General features: G+C 36.1%; 2 protein-coding genes across 6 annotated transcripts in view; one reads left to right on the top strand and one right to left on the bottom strand.

Annotated features, from left to right (window-relative positions):
* Positions 1-132: 132 nt before the first annotated feature.
* On the bottom strand, positions 133-9283 carry cmss1 (cms1 ribosomal small subunit homolog). 2 transcript variants are annotated; one of them, NM_001006048.2, is made up of 9 exons: positions 9189-9283; positions 8574-8704; positions 4655-4732; positions 4185-4320; positions 4036-4095; positions 2351-2453; positions 2113-2261; positions 1912-2000; positions 133-367 (listed from the first exon to the last, which is right to left on the bottom strand). In NM_001006048.2, the coding sequence occupies exons 1-9, from the start codon at positions 9235-9237 to the stop codon at positions 284-286; spliced, it is 879 nt and encodes a 292-aa protein (NP_001006048.2). In that variant the 5' UTR covers positions 9238-9283; the 3' UTR covers positions 133-283. The 2 variants fall into 2 exon arrangements, with proteins under 2 accessions (NP_001006048.2, XP_087122512.1); XM_087266386.1 differs by having other exon boundaries at positions 4185-4317; positions 9189-9261.
* Positions 8864-23336, top strand: part of il1rapl1a (interleukin 1 receptor accessory protein-like 1a) — a 269892-nt gene continuing 255419 nt past the window's right edge. For 3 of the 4 annotated variants that reach the window (XM_087266966.1, XM_087266959.1, XM_087266958.1), the window contains exon 1: positions 8864-8989. The gene's annotated coding sequence lies outside the window, so the exon portion shown is untranslated. The remainder of the gene's footprint in view (positions 8990-23336) is intronic. The other variant, NM_001077576.2, reaches the window with a different exon arrangement.

The following is a 23336-nucleotide window of genomic DNA, read 5'->3' as shown; positions in this document are numbered from 1 at the left end:
CAATGAGGGAGTGTGTGTGTGTGTGTGTGTGTGTGTGTGTGTGTAACAGGATATTGCAATAAGCAGAATATGCTGAATAAAGTATTAACTGTCTATAGTGGGAGGAGCTACTGGTACACAAGAACGGACATGTTTTTATCCAACCAGATTTGTTTTATTTATAAAAAAAAACAACAACAACTTGTAACTTGTTTTTTACTTGTAGCAGACATATGGCATTAAAGTACACAACAATCTCTCTTTCAAATATGTTGAACACAAAGGTTTAAATAACAGAAGAGTTTCAGAAGAGTCCTATTTTAACCGTTCCTTCTCTGCAGCTCTGGATTAGACCTTGGTCCATCATTTTTAGTAAGTCTCCTTTCACCTGAAAAAAAAAGAACATCAACTATGAATATTATATATAGTAAGTATTTATCCCAAAAGTTTAATCATATTAGGATTGAGTATAATTTTGACTTGGAGAGAGAAAAAAATACATTTAATGTAAATTAACAGACCCAAACAGTCCAATTTACTCATATATTCATTCATTCATTCGTTCTCTTTTTGGCTTAGTCCTATTATTAATCAAGGGTCATCACAGCAGAACGAACTGTCAACTAATCCAGCATATGTTTTACACTCTTGCATCCACATGTTTAGTTTATTCAGTTCACCTATTCCACATCTTTGGACTGTGGGGGAACCTGAAGGAAACCTACACAAACAAGATGGGAACATGCAAACTCCACATAGAAATGCCAACTGACTCAGCCAGGGCTTAAACCAGCGACCTTCTAGCTGTGAGGCAATCGTGCTACCCACTGCGCCACCGTGATGCATGTAGAGTATAGATGTACAGTATGCATGTGGTATGTCAATAAAAATTACCACATGTTATTGAGATATTGCTTATGTACTTATAAAGTACATAATCTGCATGATCTTATTTTACATTTTTAACCCAATACCTAAACTACCTTATTTTCTAAAAAGGAGCAAATTATGAGACTATTGAAGCAAAAGTCATAGGTAACGGTTTGCTAATAGTGAGAATTGAACCTTAAAATAAAGTGACTATAAATCCTTTCCAAATAGTTCTGTTCAATTGTTTGGTGAAATTATTTAGATACAGTATATCACAATATATATCACAGAAAAATAAAATATATCAATGTCCAATTTTGCCAATATCATGCAGCTCTAATCAAAACCACTTTTTAAATCCTGACTTTCTGAATTTTCTAGCACTTTACATTTAGCGGTACACAATCTTTCTGATTTCATTGGTGGCTTCAAAGCCATCTGGAAACCCTTATTTTAAGTATAACAATTTAAAAGTATGACCCTGTTATTGTTTGCAAGATCACCTGTGCCCACTGGCCTAGAAATATACGTGTAACATTGTTAACCTATGTATAAAACTGGAGGAACTAAAGTAACGGTGCTTTTAAAGCCTTTTTTTTTTTTTTTTTTGGTTTTGCTTGCCTTTTCTTTTCTGTCTATATAGTTTTGCATTGCTCTGTTTTGCTTTAAGGTGAAAATAAAAATATATTATTAAAAAAAGGCTTATTCTTATCAGTATTTATTAAAATCTATAAATGGCAACAAGTGATAACATTAAATATTATTTTATTCTGAATTCCTAAAAATCTGTGACAAATTAGTAAAAACTAGAGGTTTGAAAGATAGTTTGTCTTAAGAGTAAAACTATATATAATATTAAATGTTTTTAGTATTTTCAGTTGCACTGATTCTTAAAGACTTTTAAATTGCTATTAAATGATTCTTGTTCTAAAAATGCTTGACAACATATTTGATAAAAAACAACTGAAATTAATTCATATTTACTGAAATCAGTATTACAATTCATTAAAATGTTCTATATTTTGTCAATATAAACAAAAGTGCCCCATTTGCAGACAGCACCTCTGGTACATCCACCATCCTCCTTTGCTTCTGGTCTCTGTAGTTCCAGTCCAGCACCAGATAACGTAGTCCTTGCACAGTCAATCCCTCTAAAGCATGAGGATAACAAGCCAAGCAGAAAAAAGAGGTTTTATAAACTGAAGAGCATGTCAAAAGTAAAAATAAAAAAACTATTTACAAGAATTGTGCATCAAAACAAACCTTTCTCTAACAGTGCGCAAATTCTCCCAGGAGTTCCAACAGCAATATGGGTCACACCTTTACTCAATGACTTTATCTGTTCTTCCACTTTGATGTGTTTTGCAAACAGCTTCAGCACTTTAGCTTGTCCTTTGAATGTCACCAGCTGCCTTTAACAGAAAGGATTGGGGGAAAAAATATCACTTGGGAAGGCAAACGCTGTATTACTCACAAGACTGTAAGACACAATAATACTCACTTAATGAGATCAATGGTTCTTAAAGCAGATCCACAAACAATTAGCAAAACCACTGAGCTGGTCTGGGTGTGCTGTTTCTGCATTTTAGCCCACTTTGGACAAACTGAAGACAAGGAAAAATAATTATTTAAACAGAAATTAATAAATAAAGGCACAATTTATTCACTCATTCATTTTCTTTTCGGCTTAGTCCCTGTATTAATCAGTAGTCGCCAGAGCAGAACTGCCAACTTATCCAGCACGTTTTACACAGTGGATACCCTTCCAGCTGCAACCCAGTACTGGGAAACATCCATACACTCACACACTATAGCCAATTAGTATATTCAATTCACCTATACCTCATGTTTTTGGACTGTGGGGGAAACAGAGCACATGGAGGGTAACTTTGACATGGTTAATCACAGGACCTTACTAAATAAATTAAGAAAGTTAAAATGTCAGCAGCAGCCTTACAGTGGTTTGGGTCTTATTTGGGTGGGAGACAGCAATGTTTGAGGGTCAATGGTGTGAAGTCATCTGTGCGTTATAACAATATGGGAGTACCTCAAGGGTATGTTCTTGACCCATTGTTGTTCACAATGTACATAAATGATGTTCCAGATTGCTGCCCATGGGTTAACTGCCAGTTACATGCTAACGAATTGTAGGACCTCTTTTGGTCAATCTGTTTTCTCTGTAAAGGGAGCCAAACTGTGGAATGGTTTACCTGTTAGCCTAAAATCAGAAAGTAATATAAATATTTTTAGTAGTGTTCTTAAAAAGTGGATAAAAACAAAACAGCAGTATTTGCACAAAGTCTACTATTAGTTTGTTGGATTGTGTCGCCTTCGCCTTCAGTAATTTTATGTAAAGTATTATAATGTTGTGTATATGTATTTATTATATTTCCATTTTGTCAATTTTGTCAAGCCTCCTGTGGAAAGGTGTTGAGAGTTAGCAAGTTTGCTAAAACACTTAAATGCATTTGGTTGTCCAGTGTAATTGTGATGTCCATGTCAAATAAATAAATAAAATAAATATGCAAACTCCAAAATTTTTACTGACCCAGTCAGGACTCGAACAAGCAACCTTCATATTGTGAGGTGACAGTGCTAACCACTGAGCCACCATGCCGCCTGGCACAATTTAATGTGTTAATTTATTAAACTATTAGTATGCATATAAAAAAAGCATCCGCACAATTAATAAAGTCCCCCGACTATGTACAATACTGTTTAAAATGTTGGGATCAGTGGGAATTTATTTGTGTATTTTTTATTTATTTCTTTTAATCAAGGATGCATTCAATTGATCAGCAACAGTAAAGGCATTTATAATTTGCCCAGCTCTTCAGAACCTTATACAGTATTTATCAAAGTATCCTGAAAAAATGTTAAGCATCAAAGCCATTTTCAGCATGGATGATAACAATAAATGTTTCAGCATATTAGACTGGTTTCTGAAAAAAAAAAGTGACTCCAAATTTATGAAAGTTGGTGTTTACCCACCACTCCCATTGGCAAGAATGTCATTGGCTATTTTTTATAGGGGAGGAGCTACTCTATGTCCCACTCTTCATTTTCAGTTGAGATTAAGTCAAACATGGAATAAAAAATATATATATATATTTCAAAGCACTTCATGCCTTTAAGAAACTAAGAGAGTATATAAAAAGAAAAACGGTGTCCATATAAAGCATTTACCTTCTTTGAGGTAGGAAGACAAGCTGTGTGTGAGGTCATTACAGCTGAGGAAACAAGAATCTGAAACAGAAAAAGGACACACAAATTCAACCTCATTACTGAGAGACACACACACACACACAAACACAAACACACATACATATACTCACCTTGTAACGTCAGTTCCTCCTGCTCAATAACAGAGCGGGTCTGGCTGTGGTAAGTCTTCAGAAGGCTCACAAGGTCAACTGGAGAGCCGGGCACAGGCTTAGAGCTTGTCAGGACATCTGTGATAGTTTTCTTCTTCTAAAGACAAAGGAGAATTATGCAACACCAGCATGTTTTACAGAAAACACATCAGTGGGAGAGACAGTGACTAGAAGAGGAATGAATAAATTTGCAAAAGCGCTGTCGTCTAATATAATTGAAGAGGTCGGTTTTTCAGCAATGCAAATATTGTCAATTATGTTTGGCAAAATCAAAGCATCTCCGCAGTTGGTCTGGCTCTTTTTGTCATGTCTTTTTGTCTCTTTTCCTTCAAACATGAAGTGAGAAATGGTCTGAAGTGGCATATTGAACTGGGCAAAAAGAATTTGACATCTGCAGTAACATTAACCGACATGTGAATGGTACTTCTTACCTTTCTTCTTTTCTTGTTTTTGTTAGACTCGTTATCAGGCTTTTCCTCTGATCTCTCTTGCGTGATGAAACATTCTTTCTGCAGGGAAAGCAAGACGCTCTTTACTTAAAGATGCTCGGTTTCTGTTTTTGCTCATAAGACCTTTTGTCTCAAAGACATCTATCTCTTTGATGAAAAACTTAAATGCCTAAATCCAAGAATAAATGACTCGCAAAGCTGAGGTTTCTACATGTTTTATTGGCCATTTTAGGCTCATTTACATGTTCGGGATTTAATTTGTTAGGTCTGGTAGAACATAGTTCATGATTTAACAATCGCTGTTCTTTGAAGGTGGACCAGTGTAGCCAATTGGTAAAGATTATGCAAATGTGTAACATGGTGACATGGTGAAAAATCACGAAAATAATGGCAGTGCAACAAAAGTTTGAGAATACAAATTGTTGCAGAAATTATCTTAATGTGTTACAATGACTACGTTTACATGGACATCAGTAATTGAATTATTTGCCTTAATCAGAATAAGACAATAATTTGATTTAGGTGTTTACATGAGTTGCTTTTTGAATGCACCTTACATGATCCCGTTTAACATGTTATAGCACATTATTGAATTAATGTCCATTGTTGCATCACCATGCTATCCACATTTCCTCCAGAGTTTCATGTTATTTTGGATGGTTGATTTTTAATTTGTCGAGTTTAACTGCAGTTTGGCACTTTTACTTTCAATAAGGAACAGTTCATGCATGCTCCCTTGACAAACTAGATAATGGATAAGAGTATGAAGTGCTGGAAGAGTGTTGCTTCAATTGAATTTGATACTGCATGCCAAATAGGGAAAAAAAACTCTGTATTTTGCGATGCAGGTGTCTGTTGAGTCGATAGGTGTATGCAGCTGTGTCAAACAGCCGTGTTTATAGACTATCCTCTCACAAAATGTGGCGAAAATCCTACACAAAGGTAATAATAATAATAATAATAATTCCTTACATTTATATAGCACTTTTCTGGGCAATCAAAGTGCTTTACACAATGGGGGGAATTTCCTCATCCACCACCAGTGTGCAGCATCCACCTGGATGACACGACAGCAGCCATTTTGCGCCAGACCGCACACCACACACCAGCTGATTGGTGGAGAGGAGACAGTGATGAAGCCAATTGGAATATGGGGATGGTTAGAAGGCCATGATGGACAGAGACCAGTGGGCAGCCTTGGCTAGGATGCCAGGGTTAAACCTCTACTCTTTTGGCGCCCCATGCTGGTCTCACTAGCACCACTTCCGGCAGCAACCTAGCTTTCCCATGTGGTCTCCCATCCAGGTACTGACCGGGCGCAGACCTGCTTAGCTTCAGTGGGCGACCATGTGAGAGTTGCAGAGAGCTAGCTGCCGGCAGTAATAGTTTGATTAAGGTTTTTACATGTCTGTACTGCACATCAATAATGCGACTAAAAAAGGCATACTTAACATGTCTTAAATCAATTTCTGTTTAGTTCAATTATGACCTTAATCAGACTAATTTATTTTAAAAAACACTGTTTACATGGTGGACTCTTAATCAGAATACTGTCTTAATCGTATAAAAATCAGAAAATTGGTGTCCATGTAAACGTACTCAGTAAATCACTTCCAGAAAAAGTTACATTACACAATAAAATGAAAGGTAAGGTAAAATAAAATGCCCTTTAAATAGATTTATAGCAGATTTATAGCGGAACTCTAAGTGCATGGCAATTTTAACACTATAATGACTTTTCATTTTGGATTGCAATGGGATTGGGCTACATTTGCAGCATTCAAACAAAACCGTTTGAGGCAAGTTTGAGTTTAAATCGGTTACACCAAGCAGATTTGGAAAAATATCACAATGTATAACCTGCTTACATTCCAGTGACTGTTATATTTAGGGTCAGTCTACGTGATAAATATAAATACAGATACAATATAAAATGAGTCTTAGACCACACAAGAAGCACTGCATTAAATTATATTTTTCCAAGCCATGTCTTTAAAATATAGAAACACAGTGACAGCAGCCTTGAGCCGCACTAGGAAGTGAAAGTGAAACCTGTGCGCACATTATTTCAATGATCATATCGCAATTTAGAGTTATGATTACGACAAGCATTTGATATGTTTTTTTTCATATCGAACACAAAGTGCTATGAATGAAAATAAATGTTTACTGTGTCAGTATAACAACCCTAGTCAATTTAATAATGTTGTGAATGACAGATGACAAGCACATGTCTTAAACATAATAAATCAACTTTATAATTATGAATAGTTGTATTCTGATGTCATCATTTTACTGTGAATTAACAAACAGGACATATTGAAAGTCTGTTTAAGTCCACCATAATGACTATACAAAACTGAGTGTTTTAAGCAACCGTAGACCTACACATAGGTCTAATATTATTATTGTTGTTTTACCATATGTTTAAGAATTAACAATAATAGTAGGCTAATCGTATCAATCTTTATTTTACATCTACAGAATAGTGAGAAAATCGCGATCTTGATTTTGAGCAAAAAAAAATTGTGATTCCCATTTTTGCCAGAATCGTGCAGCCCTAGCTGTGCATATAACCCATTGGGACTTTAAAAGTGTTAAAGTGTTGCAAGCCATCAGCCAAAACAACCAGCAATGAAGTCTATCACAACATTACAAATTTTGAAACAAAAGACAAAAAACAAAATGTGCACTTATTGATAGTCCTTGTGTGGTCTGAATTCTAGTACACAGCATTCATAAAACACTACACAAAAAGATTCTCAAGCACCCAAACAATGGATTAACTATCCCTTGAGGGATGAGAAGAGGATTTGTGAACATCACTGAAGTGATGCAACTCATGCCATAAATCACATGACAGCATAGACTCACACTATACAAGAGACATTTTTTAGCAGCTGTATATTTACATTTATGCATTTAGTTTGGTGCCTTGCTCAAGGAAATCAACTCAGTCGAGGTATTGAGGGTGGAATAGGGGGCTAGTTATTCACTCTCCTTACCTAAAATCCCTTTTAGTGCCAGGACTCGAACCTGCTACCTTTAGATTTACAGTACAACTCATTAACCGTTAGGTCATGCCTTGCAAAGTAAACCAAATTCAAACCAAATGCAGTAAATTAGGTAGTAGGCTTGGGACAATAACTGTCTAAGGTATACCATGATTTGGAAAAGTCAAGGTTTTAAAACCGTCTAAAAATTATCACGTTCCTGCAGTATGTGTAAAATTGTTTTTTTTCTTTGCGTTTTTTTTTTAGTTTTTAGGACAACAGTATCTCCAGCAGAAAATATATCCAAATATGCCATTTTAAATGGTAAAGATATCTGTATTTTTTAAACTATAATGAGGACAGAGGTCAATGATTCACTTGAATTTAGTCTGACATGTTTACTGCTTACTACTTGAAATATTTCTCAAAATAAAATCTATATTGTGAAAATATTTTGTTCAAAAGGGGAATTTTTTAAACCAGACATTTTAAAAACATATATTTTAGAGCAGCGATCACAATACTATGAAACCGTGATATTTTTATCCAAGGTTATACCATCAGAACATTATACTGGCCCATACCTATTATCTAGTATGTAATGCAATGTGTAAATTTTGATGCTGCAATGTTGTTGACTACAACTTTTCCTTACAGAAACTTTGTCTTCTTTTTTTTTTTTAAATCAGCAATACCACTGTTAAACATAACAGCTTTAACAATATCTTTACAATGAATAGCCACAGAGCTTAAACCAGGTCTGTCTTCAATGGTTTGTAACTTGGTATCAAATATTAGTTTTCAGTCTCGGTCAGTGAGTGGAATGTTTACTTTAAGAAAATGAATGCTACAATCTATTCAGTCTGAAAACCTTTTTAACAATCTTACAAAGTTTGTGTGAAGGTTACCTTAACTGTTGCCTTCTTCTTTTTCTTTGTGGCATCTGGAATCTGTTTTTCAACCTTCCTTTTCTTAGGTGTAGATTTAATCGGTTGTTTTTCTTCTGCAGGCTCTGTTTCCTCCTCTACCTCAGGCACATCTTAGGGAGAAAAAGATTACAAATGTTTATAAAAGGAATCACTGAAGATAAAACTAAAATGTCATATGTACATTAGTAACAATAGCAGCTTTTTAATAGAGTAAAAATAACATTTGAGATGACAATTATTTAAATAAGAAAAACTACAAATCCCAAGATGCTCCGCGGACAAGTCCACACGTGTTCACCGTAGTCTGAATCTAGTAAGAGATGTTTAACCACAAGACATCGAATATAAAGCAAAACAAGCTTCAGCTACTGCTTATCTAAAGGAAGGAGTTTCATGTAAGTTGCATCTAAGTTTTAAAATATAAATACACGACACAACCTTGTTAGGCAGAAGTTTCTACTACCGAGTGAGCAATGACAGGACGGGAGGCTGTTCAAAACCGACACACACAGGACATAAACAATTTACAGCACAAACATTACTCTAATAAACTAAAAACGCATAGCTGCACACAGTGAACCGGCTTGTTATTACCTGAATTATCGCCCTGGGTCCACCACTCGTCTCCTAAATCATCAGCCATGTCTCAAACCGCAATCGCATATCTGGAGTTTGCGCTCGGCAGATTCGCCTAGTAGGAAGACCATAAAGATCGCGAATCTACCCGTGACAATAAGAAGTCATTAAAAAAAATAAATGTTAATTAAACATGTATTTATATAAAAAGGGAAACTATTTTTGTTGTTGTTGTTGTTTTTATATATTGGATTGATTGTTCCCAAGTAACGTTATGTTTTTCTATTTATAGTTTGATATGTCTAAATGCGAGGCAGTGTAATTTTAAAGGTTTCATGTTGTTTCATTAAATGCGGTATTCAGATTAACTAAATATGAACCACTAGGCGGCGCTGAGTCATATAAAATTATAATATTCACTCTGCAGGGTGTTTACTCTCTCTCTCTCTCTCTCTCTCTCTCTCTCTCTCTCTCTCTCTCTCTCTCTCTCTCTCTCTCTTTGAGTTTGTGTGTTGTGTTGTGTTAAGGTTGGACAGGGACGAAGAATTTTGTGTGTGTGTGTTCATCTGTTCCACTTTCCTCCGCACTTGTGTGACTGGCCATAACTCCGAATTCCTGCTTTCTCATTCCCGCGCGCTCTTCAGTCACACACACGCGAGCGCGCACATAATTACTTATTCATCACAAACATGAATTAAAAATCGCTGTTTCCCTTCAGCGTACAGCACTGAAAGCAACTTCACAGGCTGTTCATCTAACACAGAGATCACTTGGTTGACCAAAGATGGAAAAAGTTTTTGTAGAGAAATTCTCTAAAGCCATATCTAATTATTCAAAAGCAGTTGGCAACCGAGAGAAGGGTGCCTACTTGCTTTTAATGCCGTTGTCCTAAATACTAGTGAAGATTCTCAACATTTTACAGTCAAGTTCTTCTCAATTTTGCAGATGTGTTTTCTTTTCATGATTGAATTGAGATTGCAATTCCAATTTAGCCCATATAAACTAGACGGAATATTTAATAGGATTGCACTTTCAAGTGCAACCCTTAAACACATTTACATGCACACGCACACTAAAAGGATGAGAGAAAAACACTCTCAAGATTGTAATTTGTGCTTAATTACTACCATTCTATCTCATTGTCTCTGTTCCTTTCTTTCTTTCTTTCTTTCTTTCTTTCTTTCTTTCTTTCTTTCTTTCTCCTTCTCTTTCTGAGTGATCCTTAGTAACAAGTAGGTTCTCGTCATGGCAACATGCTCTGAAATAGACTGTGAAGCTGTGTTGGATTCAAGCCGCGGTGGTCAAAAGACTGATGGAGTGTGGAATGCATTCACTGCATTATGGGATTCGATGTTTCAGTAGATTTTCTGTGTTATTAAGAGCTTTCCTCAGGGTAACAACACTTTAGGCCCGTGGGAGCGCAATGGAGTAATACAGCAATCATATCAATTCTTAAAACTGAGTGCAGATTGTAGTCACTGGCATGTTACATTTTGTAATTTAGCTGACGCTTTGATCCAAACTGACTTGCAGTACCTAACCTTATTACAGGGTTAGTCCCTCTGGAGTAACCTGAGGCTGAGCGCTTTGATCAAGAGCACAATGGTTATAGTTCATAAGATCACCCCATTGTGGGTTTTGAACGTGCTCGATTCATTTAAAGCATTCTTTTTTAGTACAACACTGCGATATTGCTTTTCCTGCAGCAGTTATATAAACAAGGTGTTAATATTGAGTAACTGACATTTCATATATTTTATTATTTTCCTTTCTGCCTGAGGCAAGATCAAGGTTTGGGATTCTATGTGGCGATAATCAGTGTAGTCAAGCCTTTTTTTCTGATCAAATAAGAAGATTATCACGACTAAGAGCTGGACTGGTTAGCATGACCCATCAGCCCTTTGGTAGATAACATAACCGTACAATACAGTATACCATAGATTCATTCTCAGGGGTGCTGGAAACATTCCTCAGAGATTTATTATCCATATGGACATGATAGGATCACACAGTTGCTGCAGATTTGTCGGCTGATGTAATTCTCCCTTTCCAGCACATCCCAAAGGTGCTCTATTGGATTGAGATTTGCTGACTGTGGAGGACGTTTGAGTTTATTGAACTCATTGTTGTGGTCAAGAAACCAGTTTGATATGATTTGAGAGTATTATCCTGCTGGAAGTAGCCATCACAAAATTGGTACACTGTGGTACACTCATAAGGAGATAAACATTGTCAGCAACAATATTCCAATAGTCCCTACTGTTTAAACAGCGATCAGTTGGTTCTAAAGGTCTCAAAGTGGGCCAAGAAAGTCTTTAATCTAGGTTGATACACACCAGAATGGATCATTTCTTTTATGTACTAATTCTGACTTTAGCTGAATTTCTGAATGTGATCTTTCTGATGCTGTAGCTCATCTGCTTCAAGGTTAATGTTTTGGTTTCAGATATCCTGTACTGCATTTTTGGGTTAACAGTATATGCAAATTATTACACACACATGACATGAATGTCATCTTTAGAATATTGTGCACATGCCATACATGCATTATTGGATTTTTAAACTGGCTCACATTGTGTTATTTTATCCATAAAGTGGTAACTGTGTCTTGGGGGTGTTGATTCAAATGTTAGTCAAAGAAAAACCGAAGAGGTTAGGAAGTACCCTCATTTACATTTACATTTATGTATTTAGCAGATGCTTTGATCTAAAGTGACTTACAGCCATGAACACACACCCGGAGCAGTGGGCTGCCTGGGGAGCAGTTGGGGGTTTGGTGCCTTGGCAAGGGAATCAGCTCAGCTGTGGTATTGAGGTGGATATTTATTCACTCTCCCCATCAACAATCCCTGCTGGTGGCGGGACTCGAACCTGAAATCTTTCTATCCCAAGTCCAACTCTCGAACTATTTGGGTTGTGGAGAGGAATTAAAATTTGCCACAATATGTTTGAATCGTATGCCAATTTATTCATGTACAAGTCAAATGAAATATATTGCTGTGTATTGGCCTGTGTGTCTGCACATCTGTATGTGTACAAAAACTATGCATTCTTTGGGTTTGTAACAAGTGGGCATTTCAGTTACTGTTGCCATTTCTATGAGCTTGGACCAGTCTAGCTGTTCTCTTTTGACCTCTGGCATCAACAAGGCATTTTCACTCACAGAATTGCTGTTCATTGGGAATTTTCTGTTTCTCAGACCATCCTCAGCAAACCCTGAGTGAAAAGGCTCAGGTCAAAACAACCTGCTGTCTTCAGTGAATGCACTTTAAAGGCTTCATAGTTTGTGTAAGCTGTTTAATCATTCTTTATTTATTTACATTTATTTAATTATTATTTAATTTAGCAAGCTGGCAGCTCCAGTAGGAATGAAAAGATTTCTATATGTAGTGGGAATAATTTAATAATTTATTAAAAAGGATTTTATACCCGTATTATATAATATACGGTACTATGCTGAACAAGCAGTTTAGAAAAATGAATGGAAGGAAACTGCTGCAGGTGCCATCTGCTGATGAGACCCGGGAATCCATTTGGCATGATTCTTGCAGTGCATTTTGGGTATTCTCTTGTTATTGAGTGTACATAGCTTGTACATTTGTTATTGCAGTGTATTATGGAATTAAATTAGCACACTCAATAATATCCATTATGGTTTCTGACACCACTACAAATGGTTGTCCCCTTAAAGTGTGTCCTACTTAGATCTATGGGATGATTTCAAAGCAAATTACATAAGTCTCTGAGTCAGAAATTCTGTTCCATAAAAACTACAAAGTCAAGTTATAAATAACTAACAGTAGGGCTGCACAAAATATAATTTCAGCATCGATTTCACAATTATGACAAAATTCTAACATTTTTGGCTCTATACACCAACACAATCGATTTGAAATTAGACTAACAAGATGTGGTTTAATTGCAGACTGTTAGTTTTGATTTAAGGGTAATTACATCCTAATCAAGTAAATGGTATAGGAATTACAACAGTTTGCATGTATGCTTTACACTTGTTAAGGGTTCAAAAGTAATTGGACAGAATAATAATCCTAAATCTAACTTTCACCTTTTAATACTTGGGTTGCAAATCATTTGCAGTCAATTACAGCCTGAAGTCTGGAACACATAGACAACACCAGATAGTTCTAGTAGTTATCTGCTCATTGCAATTGGGATAATGAGGGAATCACACATACCTGGCCATGGAACAGCTTAGAAGCCAATTGTCCATTTACTTTTGGACCCTTAACAAGTGGGAGGCACATATGCAAACTTTTGTAATTTCTACAGCGTTTGCCTGATTTGGATGCAAATACCCTCAAATTAAAGCTCTGCAGTTAAAGCACATCCTGTTTGTTTCATTTTTTTGTGAAAAAAATAGCTGTATAGAGCCAAAAATGTTAGAATTGTGTCAATATTCAAATATTTATGGACCTGACTGTATATTGCAAAATAAAATAAAAAATTAAAATGTTAGATTTTTCCAATATTGTGCAGCCCTACCTAACAGTAAAAGTGATAACAGTAAACGTACCACAGCATAAGTTTTCATATTTGAATGAACTGTCCCTTTAAGAAAGAATGCAATGCAGTGAACCTTGTCGGCTCCATTCTATTCCACAGTTAATGTTGACTATTCAGTGCCCCCAGCAGGCCCTTTCCTCAATCCAGGCATCTCATTCAGAGCATCCCATGGTACAGCCCCAATCTGTGGTCGAGCCTGGGTTAAGTATGCATAACAAATATGACTCCCAGTGTGGATATGAACTTTGCATTGCAGTGGCCTATTTAATATCAGCACGGCATATGATGCATCTCTTATATATGTGCACCATATGCAGTGTAACGAGAGACAAGGCTGTTAAGTTGGCAGGCGGATGCCGTGAAGAGGTTGTTTTTGTTAGAGGTTGAGAAAATAACAGGAATAGGTCATGCTAAAGTATCTAACAGAGCCTTGAGAGCCCCAATTTAAGCAGCACAAAAGAATGCGGTTTATGTTCAGAGCCGAGAGTCCTTACTCAAATGCAGTGCTGACAAATCCAGGTCAGAGCTTCTCACTTGGAAATGATAAGAGTTTATTGTGGCTGGAGATTCGAGTGCTGCAGAAAAGTAGAAAGCAATGCAATTCCTTTGCGCAAGGTCTAAAATCTCTGCAGTTTTTGAATCGTCATCATCATCACCGTCTGTCCTCCTCCCCGTGATGATGATTTGAAGATTAGAGGGCAATTTACTGGGTCTTCATCTGAAAGAAGAAAGGTGATTTGAAAGGCAACAATCTAATCTCTCTTTCTAATCATCCTGGCTTATTTTTCCTCGTCTTTTTTTTTTTTTTAGAGAATTTGACCTCTCTATTGTGGCGAAGAAGTGTGTGCTGACACACACAAACACACACACACACTCAAACACATCTGTAATATAGACTGTGTGGGAGCTCAAATGGTGGCAATTTGTGCAGCTATAAGCGATTGGTTGACACGGAGGTGCTGATTATGGGGTATAAGTGTTGGGTTCCGATGGACCCATCCACACTGATGCCCTGATTATGGATAATTTACCCCTACTGTGGCAGCATGGGACTCTACCCACGCTCCCTTTCTCTCCCTTTCCTTTGCTTATGTCTCATCTGATATCAGAGGGAGAGATGGAAAGAAAGGTTGTCACCGATTCTTCCAGTGCCGCCACCATGCAGAAACTCATAAAGTCACTATTGAATTGAATATCCGCAGTCTAATATTCCTTGACAGACCCATGAGTTTTTTTCCCCCCTCTATCATTCCAACCTTATGACTCAGAATTGTGAAGAACCGTAAACGAAGATAGGCAAATCTCTGGGTATTTTAGAGATCGCATAGCGGGCCTTTTTTATTTCGCCTTTTCTGCATCCAATACAGCACCCAAAGTACCGTCTATAAATTACACACTGTGCGCAATATATAATCTAGTGTAAGTGTGCAAGAAACGGCCTGCGGATCAAGCACAGAGTGTAGCGCTCTGCATTAAATCATTTATGGAGCCTGCATTCAAACAGGCTGTGGCGAGGAAACCAGCTCCAAGTGCATACATCATTTAGCGAAGCTTCACGCACAAAGCTTAGCGACATCTCCTTTATGTGCATTTGGACACGTCTTGAACTCAAGTCAAATATAACATATAGTATTTTGCCAGGAAAGGCCAATGAATACACCCACGTCATCTTGCGTGTTACTCGCACGGGAACGATCCGCCCACAGTGACACATGCTACCGTTACTGTGTGGTCGAGCACAAGGACACTGATTTCTGCCATATGGGCTGTGAAGCTTGAGTTACAACTGGGTTAAAGATGATTCTTGATATCCTGGAAGAAATGACTGGCACAACAATAGCAGCGGTATGATGAAAAGACCAGGAACGAGTCCCAAGGCTGGTTTGGTGCTGGTGGACATGAGCCCACCGGCATCAAAACCGACAGCAATGCTGGTCTCTTCTTTCCTTTTTTCTTTCCCTTTTCCTCTCTCCCTTTATCTTTTTATCTCTCCCCCGAGCGCACCCGGCGTCATTCAATAAAAATTGTCAGTCCTGCATTCTCCCAGATGCAATAAGTCTTTGATACTGCAACCATTCCTTTCCATTAGAGTGGATTCCTCTTTATCAATACTGCATTTAAATGCTGCGATCAATAAGCAAATTATTCACTGAGTGTGGCATCTCTTCCCTGCTGTCTCACACCGAATAGTTCATTAGCCCATGCCAATGCGCGCCGTGGTGTGGAAATATTCATACACACACACAAGCACGACTTATTGACTGAACATGAGAGCAAAAGCGCATTGCTAGTTTTGACGTTAGTGCTACATGCAATAATGGTGCACACACTTTAACAGTATTTCATCACTCAAAAATGCAATACCGGAGTTTACCAAGAAGCATGTGGAAGGCTTGCAAGAGTGATGAGAGGATCTGTCTGATATAAATATCACTCTAATGTTCACCAATCGAGCTATGTCAAGTTTATTCATGTATTTTGTAATATAATATGTGTGTGTGTTTGTGTGTAATATATTTAATTTGTCCTGGGACCACAATACAAGTCATAATTGTCAATGTTTTGATCAATAATTGGCAGAGATACACCTATTTATATATTTAGAATCTGATGGTTCGATAAATGTAATTATTAAGAAAATCCAGCCTGATCTCTGAAGGAAATGTTACTATTTTACATTTCGCCAGTTTAGCGGCTAATTCCTACAAATTCATATGTTCAGTTTTATGAAAATGTAAATTTTTTTAAGGAATCATGACACCAAACCCCATCCCTAAAGACAAAAGTCAATGGGGGATGAGCAAATCATACTAGAATGTATGAATGAGATTGTATAATTTACAGGAATTAGCCAGTAAATCAAAGTTCAAGTTGGCCTGAGATAGCGTTGGAAAATCAATTTCAAATTTAGATAAATTAAGTTTAATATAAATTACTGATCAGTAATTGAGTTTTTATATATTTACAGTAGTTATTTTACTAAATTTCTTTAGTATGTTTACTTAATATTCTAGTGTTTTTAGAAAGTTTCATTAAACATTTTTCATAATTTTGACCTATACAATGTATCTTTGCTTAAATAAATTGAAAATTATAAAAATACACTTGTGCAACATAAGACTGTTTTGTCGACAAGTCACATTTTTTATTGTAGTTTAGTTTATAATCTTCTAATTAGATTTTCTAGAATTTGTTTCAAGAAAACATTTTGAAATTTGATTCCTATACAAGTTTAGATATATTGGATGTAAATGTTAAGCTTAATATCTCAAAACCATTCAAAATGCTAAAACCAATTCCGTTACATTACATTACATTACATTCCAATATTTTATATTGTGCATTGTTTGTGTTTGGACTTTCAGCAGTGAAACTGAACTAAACTAAACTGAACTTTAACTCTGAAAACTGGACTGACTCAGTTTCAATTAACTAGAACTTCTGTGTGAAGCTGCTTTGACACAATCTACATTGTAAACATAGAAATAAAGATGAATTGAATATTATGTTATTTTCTCAGTGTTGGGTTGTGGCTGGAAGGGCACCTGCTGTGTAAAACATATGCTGGATAAGTTGGTGGTTCATTCCGATGTGGTGAACCCTGATTAATGAAGGGACTAAGCCGAAAAGAAAATTATATTATATTATATTATATTATATTATATTATATTATATTATATTATATTATATTATATTATATTATATTATATTTTATTATATTACATTTACCTGAATTAATCAAAATTTATAGACGAATAAGTGAGCAGTTATTAAACAAAATTATGAACACAAATGGGTAAAGCCTTGAAGTTTGAGGGACAATGCCAATGTATAAAATATGTCAAAAATAAACACAACTGATGCATAGCCTAGTGGTCAGTGTGCCAACATATGCAACTGAGTTTGAGTCCTGATTTATAGACCTTTTATTTATTTATAGATCTCTCGTAATTAAGACAAAATGACAAAAAGAAATCTTAAATATAAACAAATGAATTGCAACTGAGTTTGAGTCCTGATTTATAGACCTTTTATTTATTTATAGATCTCTCGTAATTAAGACAAAATGACAAAAAGAAATCTTAAATATAAACAAATGAATACATTTTAATGCAGCTAAACACAGCTTTATATAGGCTCACAGCCGCACAGCAAGGTCATTGTTTCGAGTCCCGCCTAAATCAGTTGGATGATGAGTTGGCATTTTTTGGATGATGAGTTGGAATTTCCAGTTGGCATTTGTGTGTGGAGTTTGCATATTCTTCCCATGTTGGTGTGGATTTCCTCCGGGTGCTCCAGTTTCCCCCATAGTCCAAAGGCATTCGGTATATAAGTGTGTATGGGTGTTTCCCAGTACTTGGATGTGACTGGAAGGGCATCCACCATATAAAACATATGCTGGAATAGTTGGTGGTTCTTTCTGCTGTGGCGACCTATGAAATAGAGGCTAAGCTGAACGAAAACGCATGAATGAACACACACACACACACACACACACACACACACACACACACACACACACACACACACACACACACACGTAGGAGTGAGTTTGTGTGTGTGTGTGTGTGTGCGGTTGTAGTATGTAATATGATACAAAATGGAATTTAATATTTTATAGCTGCTCTGTCAAGCATGCTCTTTTGGGAGACTTTAGATTTTATTGAAAAAAATTAAGAAAGTTGCAAATGGCATAGTTATTGATTGCGTTGTCTCTTATAGCTCATAGAATTCAATCTTCGTACCATGGAAGTCAATGGTTGCAGGTTTTCAGCATTTGTCAAAATATCTTCTTTTGTGTTCAAAAGAAGAAAAGAAACCCATAAAGGATTAAAACCACATGAGGGAGAGTAAATAATGAGGCCATTTTCATGTTTGGGTGAACTATCCCAGTATAAAAACATGATATAAAAATCTCTGACTCCTCTGCTTTGACACACTGCTCATTTGTCTGCAGTCTGAGATGTCAGTGAAATCTCTGGAGAAGACTGGAACGAGCGATTACCTGCCTCTTTTCACCCAGCAGAAGAAGAAATCAGACAAGCAGAAGACCTCTCAAAAAAAATCTTCATTTGCTCTCCGTTTAATCTCCCAGCTGTTAAAACAAATGAGAAGTTAACTAGACCCCATTTAGGTTATTTCTTTCTTTCCTACGGTAAGCTCCTTCTTCCCCGCATGTGCACCGGTCGGGTTGGGGATACAGAACGCTTATTATAGGAAATGGAAACTATATCCATATCCTGGCAGCACAAAATGTCCCCAATATGCTAAACGGCTGAAATGCTCGCCGTGCTGTAAAATAGAGTGACAGTATGGTACAGTTATGTATTCCCAGGTGATGCTGCTCACTTGCCTGCACAGATTTTACACCCAACAGCTCAGCAGAACCCGGGAAGAGCATGACTCAGAGAAGCGCTCATACTGCCAAATGAGGATGAAAGAGACACTGGTTTAATCCACCCAGTAGATATAAGGAGGGGTTGAGAGAGAGAGAGAGGTAAGTCCTCACAAACTGTGTCCTATTCTCCCTTGAAAAGCTGCAGGGTAATTCACTCTTCTGAATAGTGAACTGTCCACTCAAATAACTCCAGACTCATAGTGATGTACCGAGATCCTCTCTCTGGAGGATTAGAGGCAATATGATGTGCATTTTTATGTGAAGGTGGATTTGTGCGTGCGCGTGCATGTGTGTGTGTGTAGGTGCGTTGTGCGCTGTGTTTAAACGTGTGTGCATAGCAGATCTGGTCTTAGTCTTGAGGCGAGCCGAGTGTGACCCACTTTCCCTCTGAGCTTCTCTGCTAGAGATGCACTCAGGCACACACACACATACACACACGCTAAACGCCAACATCAGAAGACAGAGAGGAGGGGAGATAGAGAGAGGGAAGGAGCAGGGAGATGATGATACATAGCCGCTGCTCCACTCCTCAATTCAAAAATCAATCCCTGCTCCAAACCCGCCCCTCCAGCACTTTGTCATGTGCAAAAACACAGCGCCCATTTTGCTGGGGGATTTTCATCCAACAAGTAAGCACAGCTGCACCCCTATGTGTGTGTGTATGTTGCATATGTATGCGCAGAGAGTCGTCAACCTCGGCTGTGTGCCAGCGTGCCAGTTCTCCATGTAAAATGGCCTATACGTTAATAGTTCATCTAATATTAATGAGTCCCAAGTGTAATTGTATCACTGGGAGGACCTGCATGGCGATTACCCATCGAACCCTAACCGCAGAGCACCGCAGGCCACTAATGTGTATTTATTATCAGGTCAGCGCTCGTGATGTTACATGCTATTAGTGGAGTGTAACAACAGCAGTGCAGGCGCAAGAAACTCAAATTCATCATGAAATCGACAAAATATAAATTTTTATTTTCTCAAATAATATTTATTTTATTATTATTATTATTATTATTATTATTATCATTATTATTATTATTATTCATTTCATTCATTTTCTTGTTAGCTTAGTCCCTTTATTAATCCAGGGTCGCCACAGCGGAATGAACCGCCAACTTATCCAGCAAGTTTTTACGCAGCGGATGCCCTTCCAGCTGCAACCCATCTCTGGGAAACATCCACACACACATTCACACACACACTCATACACTACGGACAATTTAGCCTACTCAATTTACCTGTACCACATGTCTTTGGACTGTGGAGGAAACTCGAGCACCCGGAGGAAACCCACGCGAAGGCAGGGAGAACAAGCAAACTCTACACAGAAACCCCAACTGAGCCGAGGTTAGAACCAGCAACCCAGTGACCTTCTTGCTGTGAGGCGACAGCACTACCTACTGCGCCACTGCCTTGCCCATTATTATTATTATTATTATTATTATTATTATTATTATTGTTATTATTATTATTATTATTATTATTATTAATAATACAATAATGTAGTAATACACACCAATTTGTATAATAATAATACAAATAAGACCTTAAATTACCTCAAATAAATTATTATTATTATCATTATTATTTATTACTATTATACAAATAATAATACAAATTGTACAAATAATTATTATACAAATAGTAACCAGGGATGGGCAGTTATAATACATTTATTTGATAGGGTTGATGAAAATGGGTTCATATTTTGTATCAAAATACTTTAGTGTCTTGTATTTTTGTATTTTTTAAAATACTGTAAAATACTTTGTAAGAAGTCTACATGATGACATCATAGAAATGCGGCCTAAGATTGATTCTTTCTCAGTTAGTTGCCTATAAGCTTGAGATTAGACCAGAAAATTGATAAATCGGTTTGTCAGTGCCTGGAGTATGGATAGAAATTATGCAACACACACATAAAGAAAATAACAGACAAATGGCGTAGGTATATTTGAACGAAATTGGTAAACTGCACAATGCAGTTTATATAATGGCAGTATAGTGTACAATTTGCCATCAGCATATTTGCTTAAGAAATGAGATGGAATAAAATATCAGTGCTTAAGAGCAGGATGTGGAACCTTCAGCACATAAACATTCTCAGTCTCAGTGCTGCAGGTGGAAATGCAGAGGATGTTTAGAAATATAAAACACCTAAAAATGGTAAACTGGTGTTCACGAAGGGGGTAAACTGGGACTCTTCCTGTTAAAAAAAGAACTGAAAAAACTGTTGGGAGAATGAGTATACTGTACAAATAATAGTAGTTTTGGATGAATTGCTGATGTGCAGTAGATGGCAAGAAAATAAGACAAACAACATAGAAATAAGTCCTACAGTGGTGATTTCGGTAACACTTTAGAATAACTATCCGTTATAACTAGTTATTAGACCATTAATAAACTGGTAGTTAACAAGTTATAAATTACTTATTAAATAAAAGTTTGTTAAAAGGTTTGTTAATTATTTATAACTGTGCCTTATAGATGGCTAATAGATAACTTACAAGCTGTTAGTTAACAAGTTGTAAATGACTTCTTAACTGTATTTTAAGGATTTATAACTATACCTAATAAATTAGTAATAGATCATGAACAAGCGCTTAATAAATAACTTAATAAGACTTGTTAAGTAGCAGTTAATAGTGTATATATGTTATTGGGACGTTATTCTAGTTGCAGCTGTTTTTAATTTATTAACTGTTAGTAAATGAGGAATAGTTGCAACTTTAGAATAACGTCCCAATAACATACGTAAGCTATTAACAAATGCTTAACTAATATATTTACTCACACTTTACAGATCAGTTGTTCACCATATAATAACACCAGTGAAACTTTGTAGAACTTTAAGAAAATAAATTTTCATTTATTTTGTTTTCATGTTTAGCACTTCATGGGTTTGTATTCTTGTATACTACTGTACTGCCATGTGATGGTTCAGTATGTGTGTTTCTATACATTAAACACAATGTTCAACATTTCTTCTGTGGAGTTTCTTTGGTAAAACACAGCACACAGAAAAGCCTATAAGTGGAACAAGGTTAAGATACAAACATTTTATATTTTAATTATCACATCAAATTTCTGTAGCTTGAACTTGTTCCATCCATTTGCTGTTCTACAAAGTTTCACTGGTATTAGTAGATGGTTTACAAACGATGAACAACTGATCTGTAAATTGTGAGTAAATATATTAGTTAAGCGTTAGTTATTAGCTTAAGCATGGTATTGGGACGTTATTCTAAAGTTGCAACTATTCCTCATTTACTAACAGTTAATAAATTAAAAATAGCCACAACTTTAGAATAACGTCCCAATAACATATATACACTATTAACTGCTACTTAACAAGTCTTTATTAAGTTATTTACTAACCGCTTGTTCATGATCTATTACTAATGTATAAGGTATAGTTATAAATCATTAAAATACAGTTAAGAAGTCTTTTACAACTTGTTAACTAACAGCTTGTAAGTTATCTATTAGCAATCTATAAGGCACAGTTATAAATAATTAACAAACCTTTAACTTTTATTTAACAAGTCATTTATAACTTGTTAACTACCAGTTTATTAATGGTCTAATAACTAGTTATAACGGATAGTTATTCTAAAGTGTTACCGTGATTTCTACACTACTTCAATGGCCGTTTCAGATGCCAGATGATCTGTAATAATGATATATAGATATATAGATATATAGATATAGATAATGTAGAGATGTCAAAGTGGCACAATACTGTATATGAGACACAAATATTTAATAATACTTTAGGCTATACAGACTGGTCAAAAACACCAGACTTCTGTTATGCAGCAGCAGTAGGATAAATATGAAGAGTTTATTTACAAAAACAGATAACTCAATTTTTTTAGAGATCATGTTTTTGTTGTTCGTTGAAGAGGACAATTTCAAAAGGCATGTTTCATGGAAATTTCTAATCTAGGGATTTTAGCAGCTTTAAGCAGAAATCATGTTTTTACGATACAATAAGTATTGAAGATTTTAATTCAAACAAAATTAAACAATTTTTTTGAAAAAAAAAAAAAAACTCTTCATATACCACCTTTTTAGAGTGTTAAGAGATGGTTGCAGTTTTACTGGCCAAGCAATGGATGGAAACACAATAAAGAGATGTACTCATTACCTGCATCACATTGATTAAAGAAATCATTTTCAAGACAAAACTTTCTGTATGAAATCTGTACAAAATTTACGCTTAAATGAAAGAGAAACAAAAA

This window comes from Danio rerio, chromosome 9, assembly GCF_052040795.2.
Source record: "Danio rerio strain M-AB ecotype USA chromosome 9, GRCz13ab, whole genome shotgun sequence".
In the NCBI taxonomy this organism is placed as follows: domain Eukaryota; kingdom Metazoa; phylum Chordata; class Actinopteri; order Cypriniformes; family Danionidae; genus Danio; species Danio rerio.
Note: the sequence above shows the minus strand (reverse complement) of the source record. Positions and strands in the feature narration are given on the sequence as shown.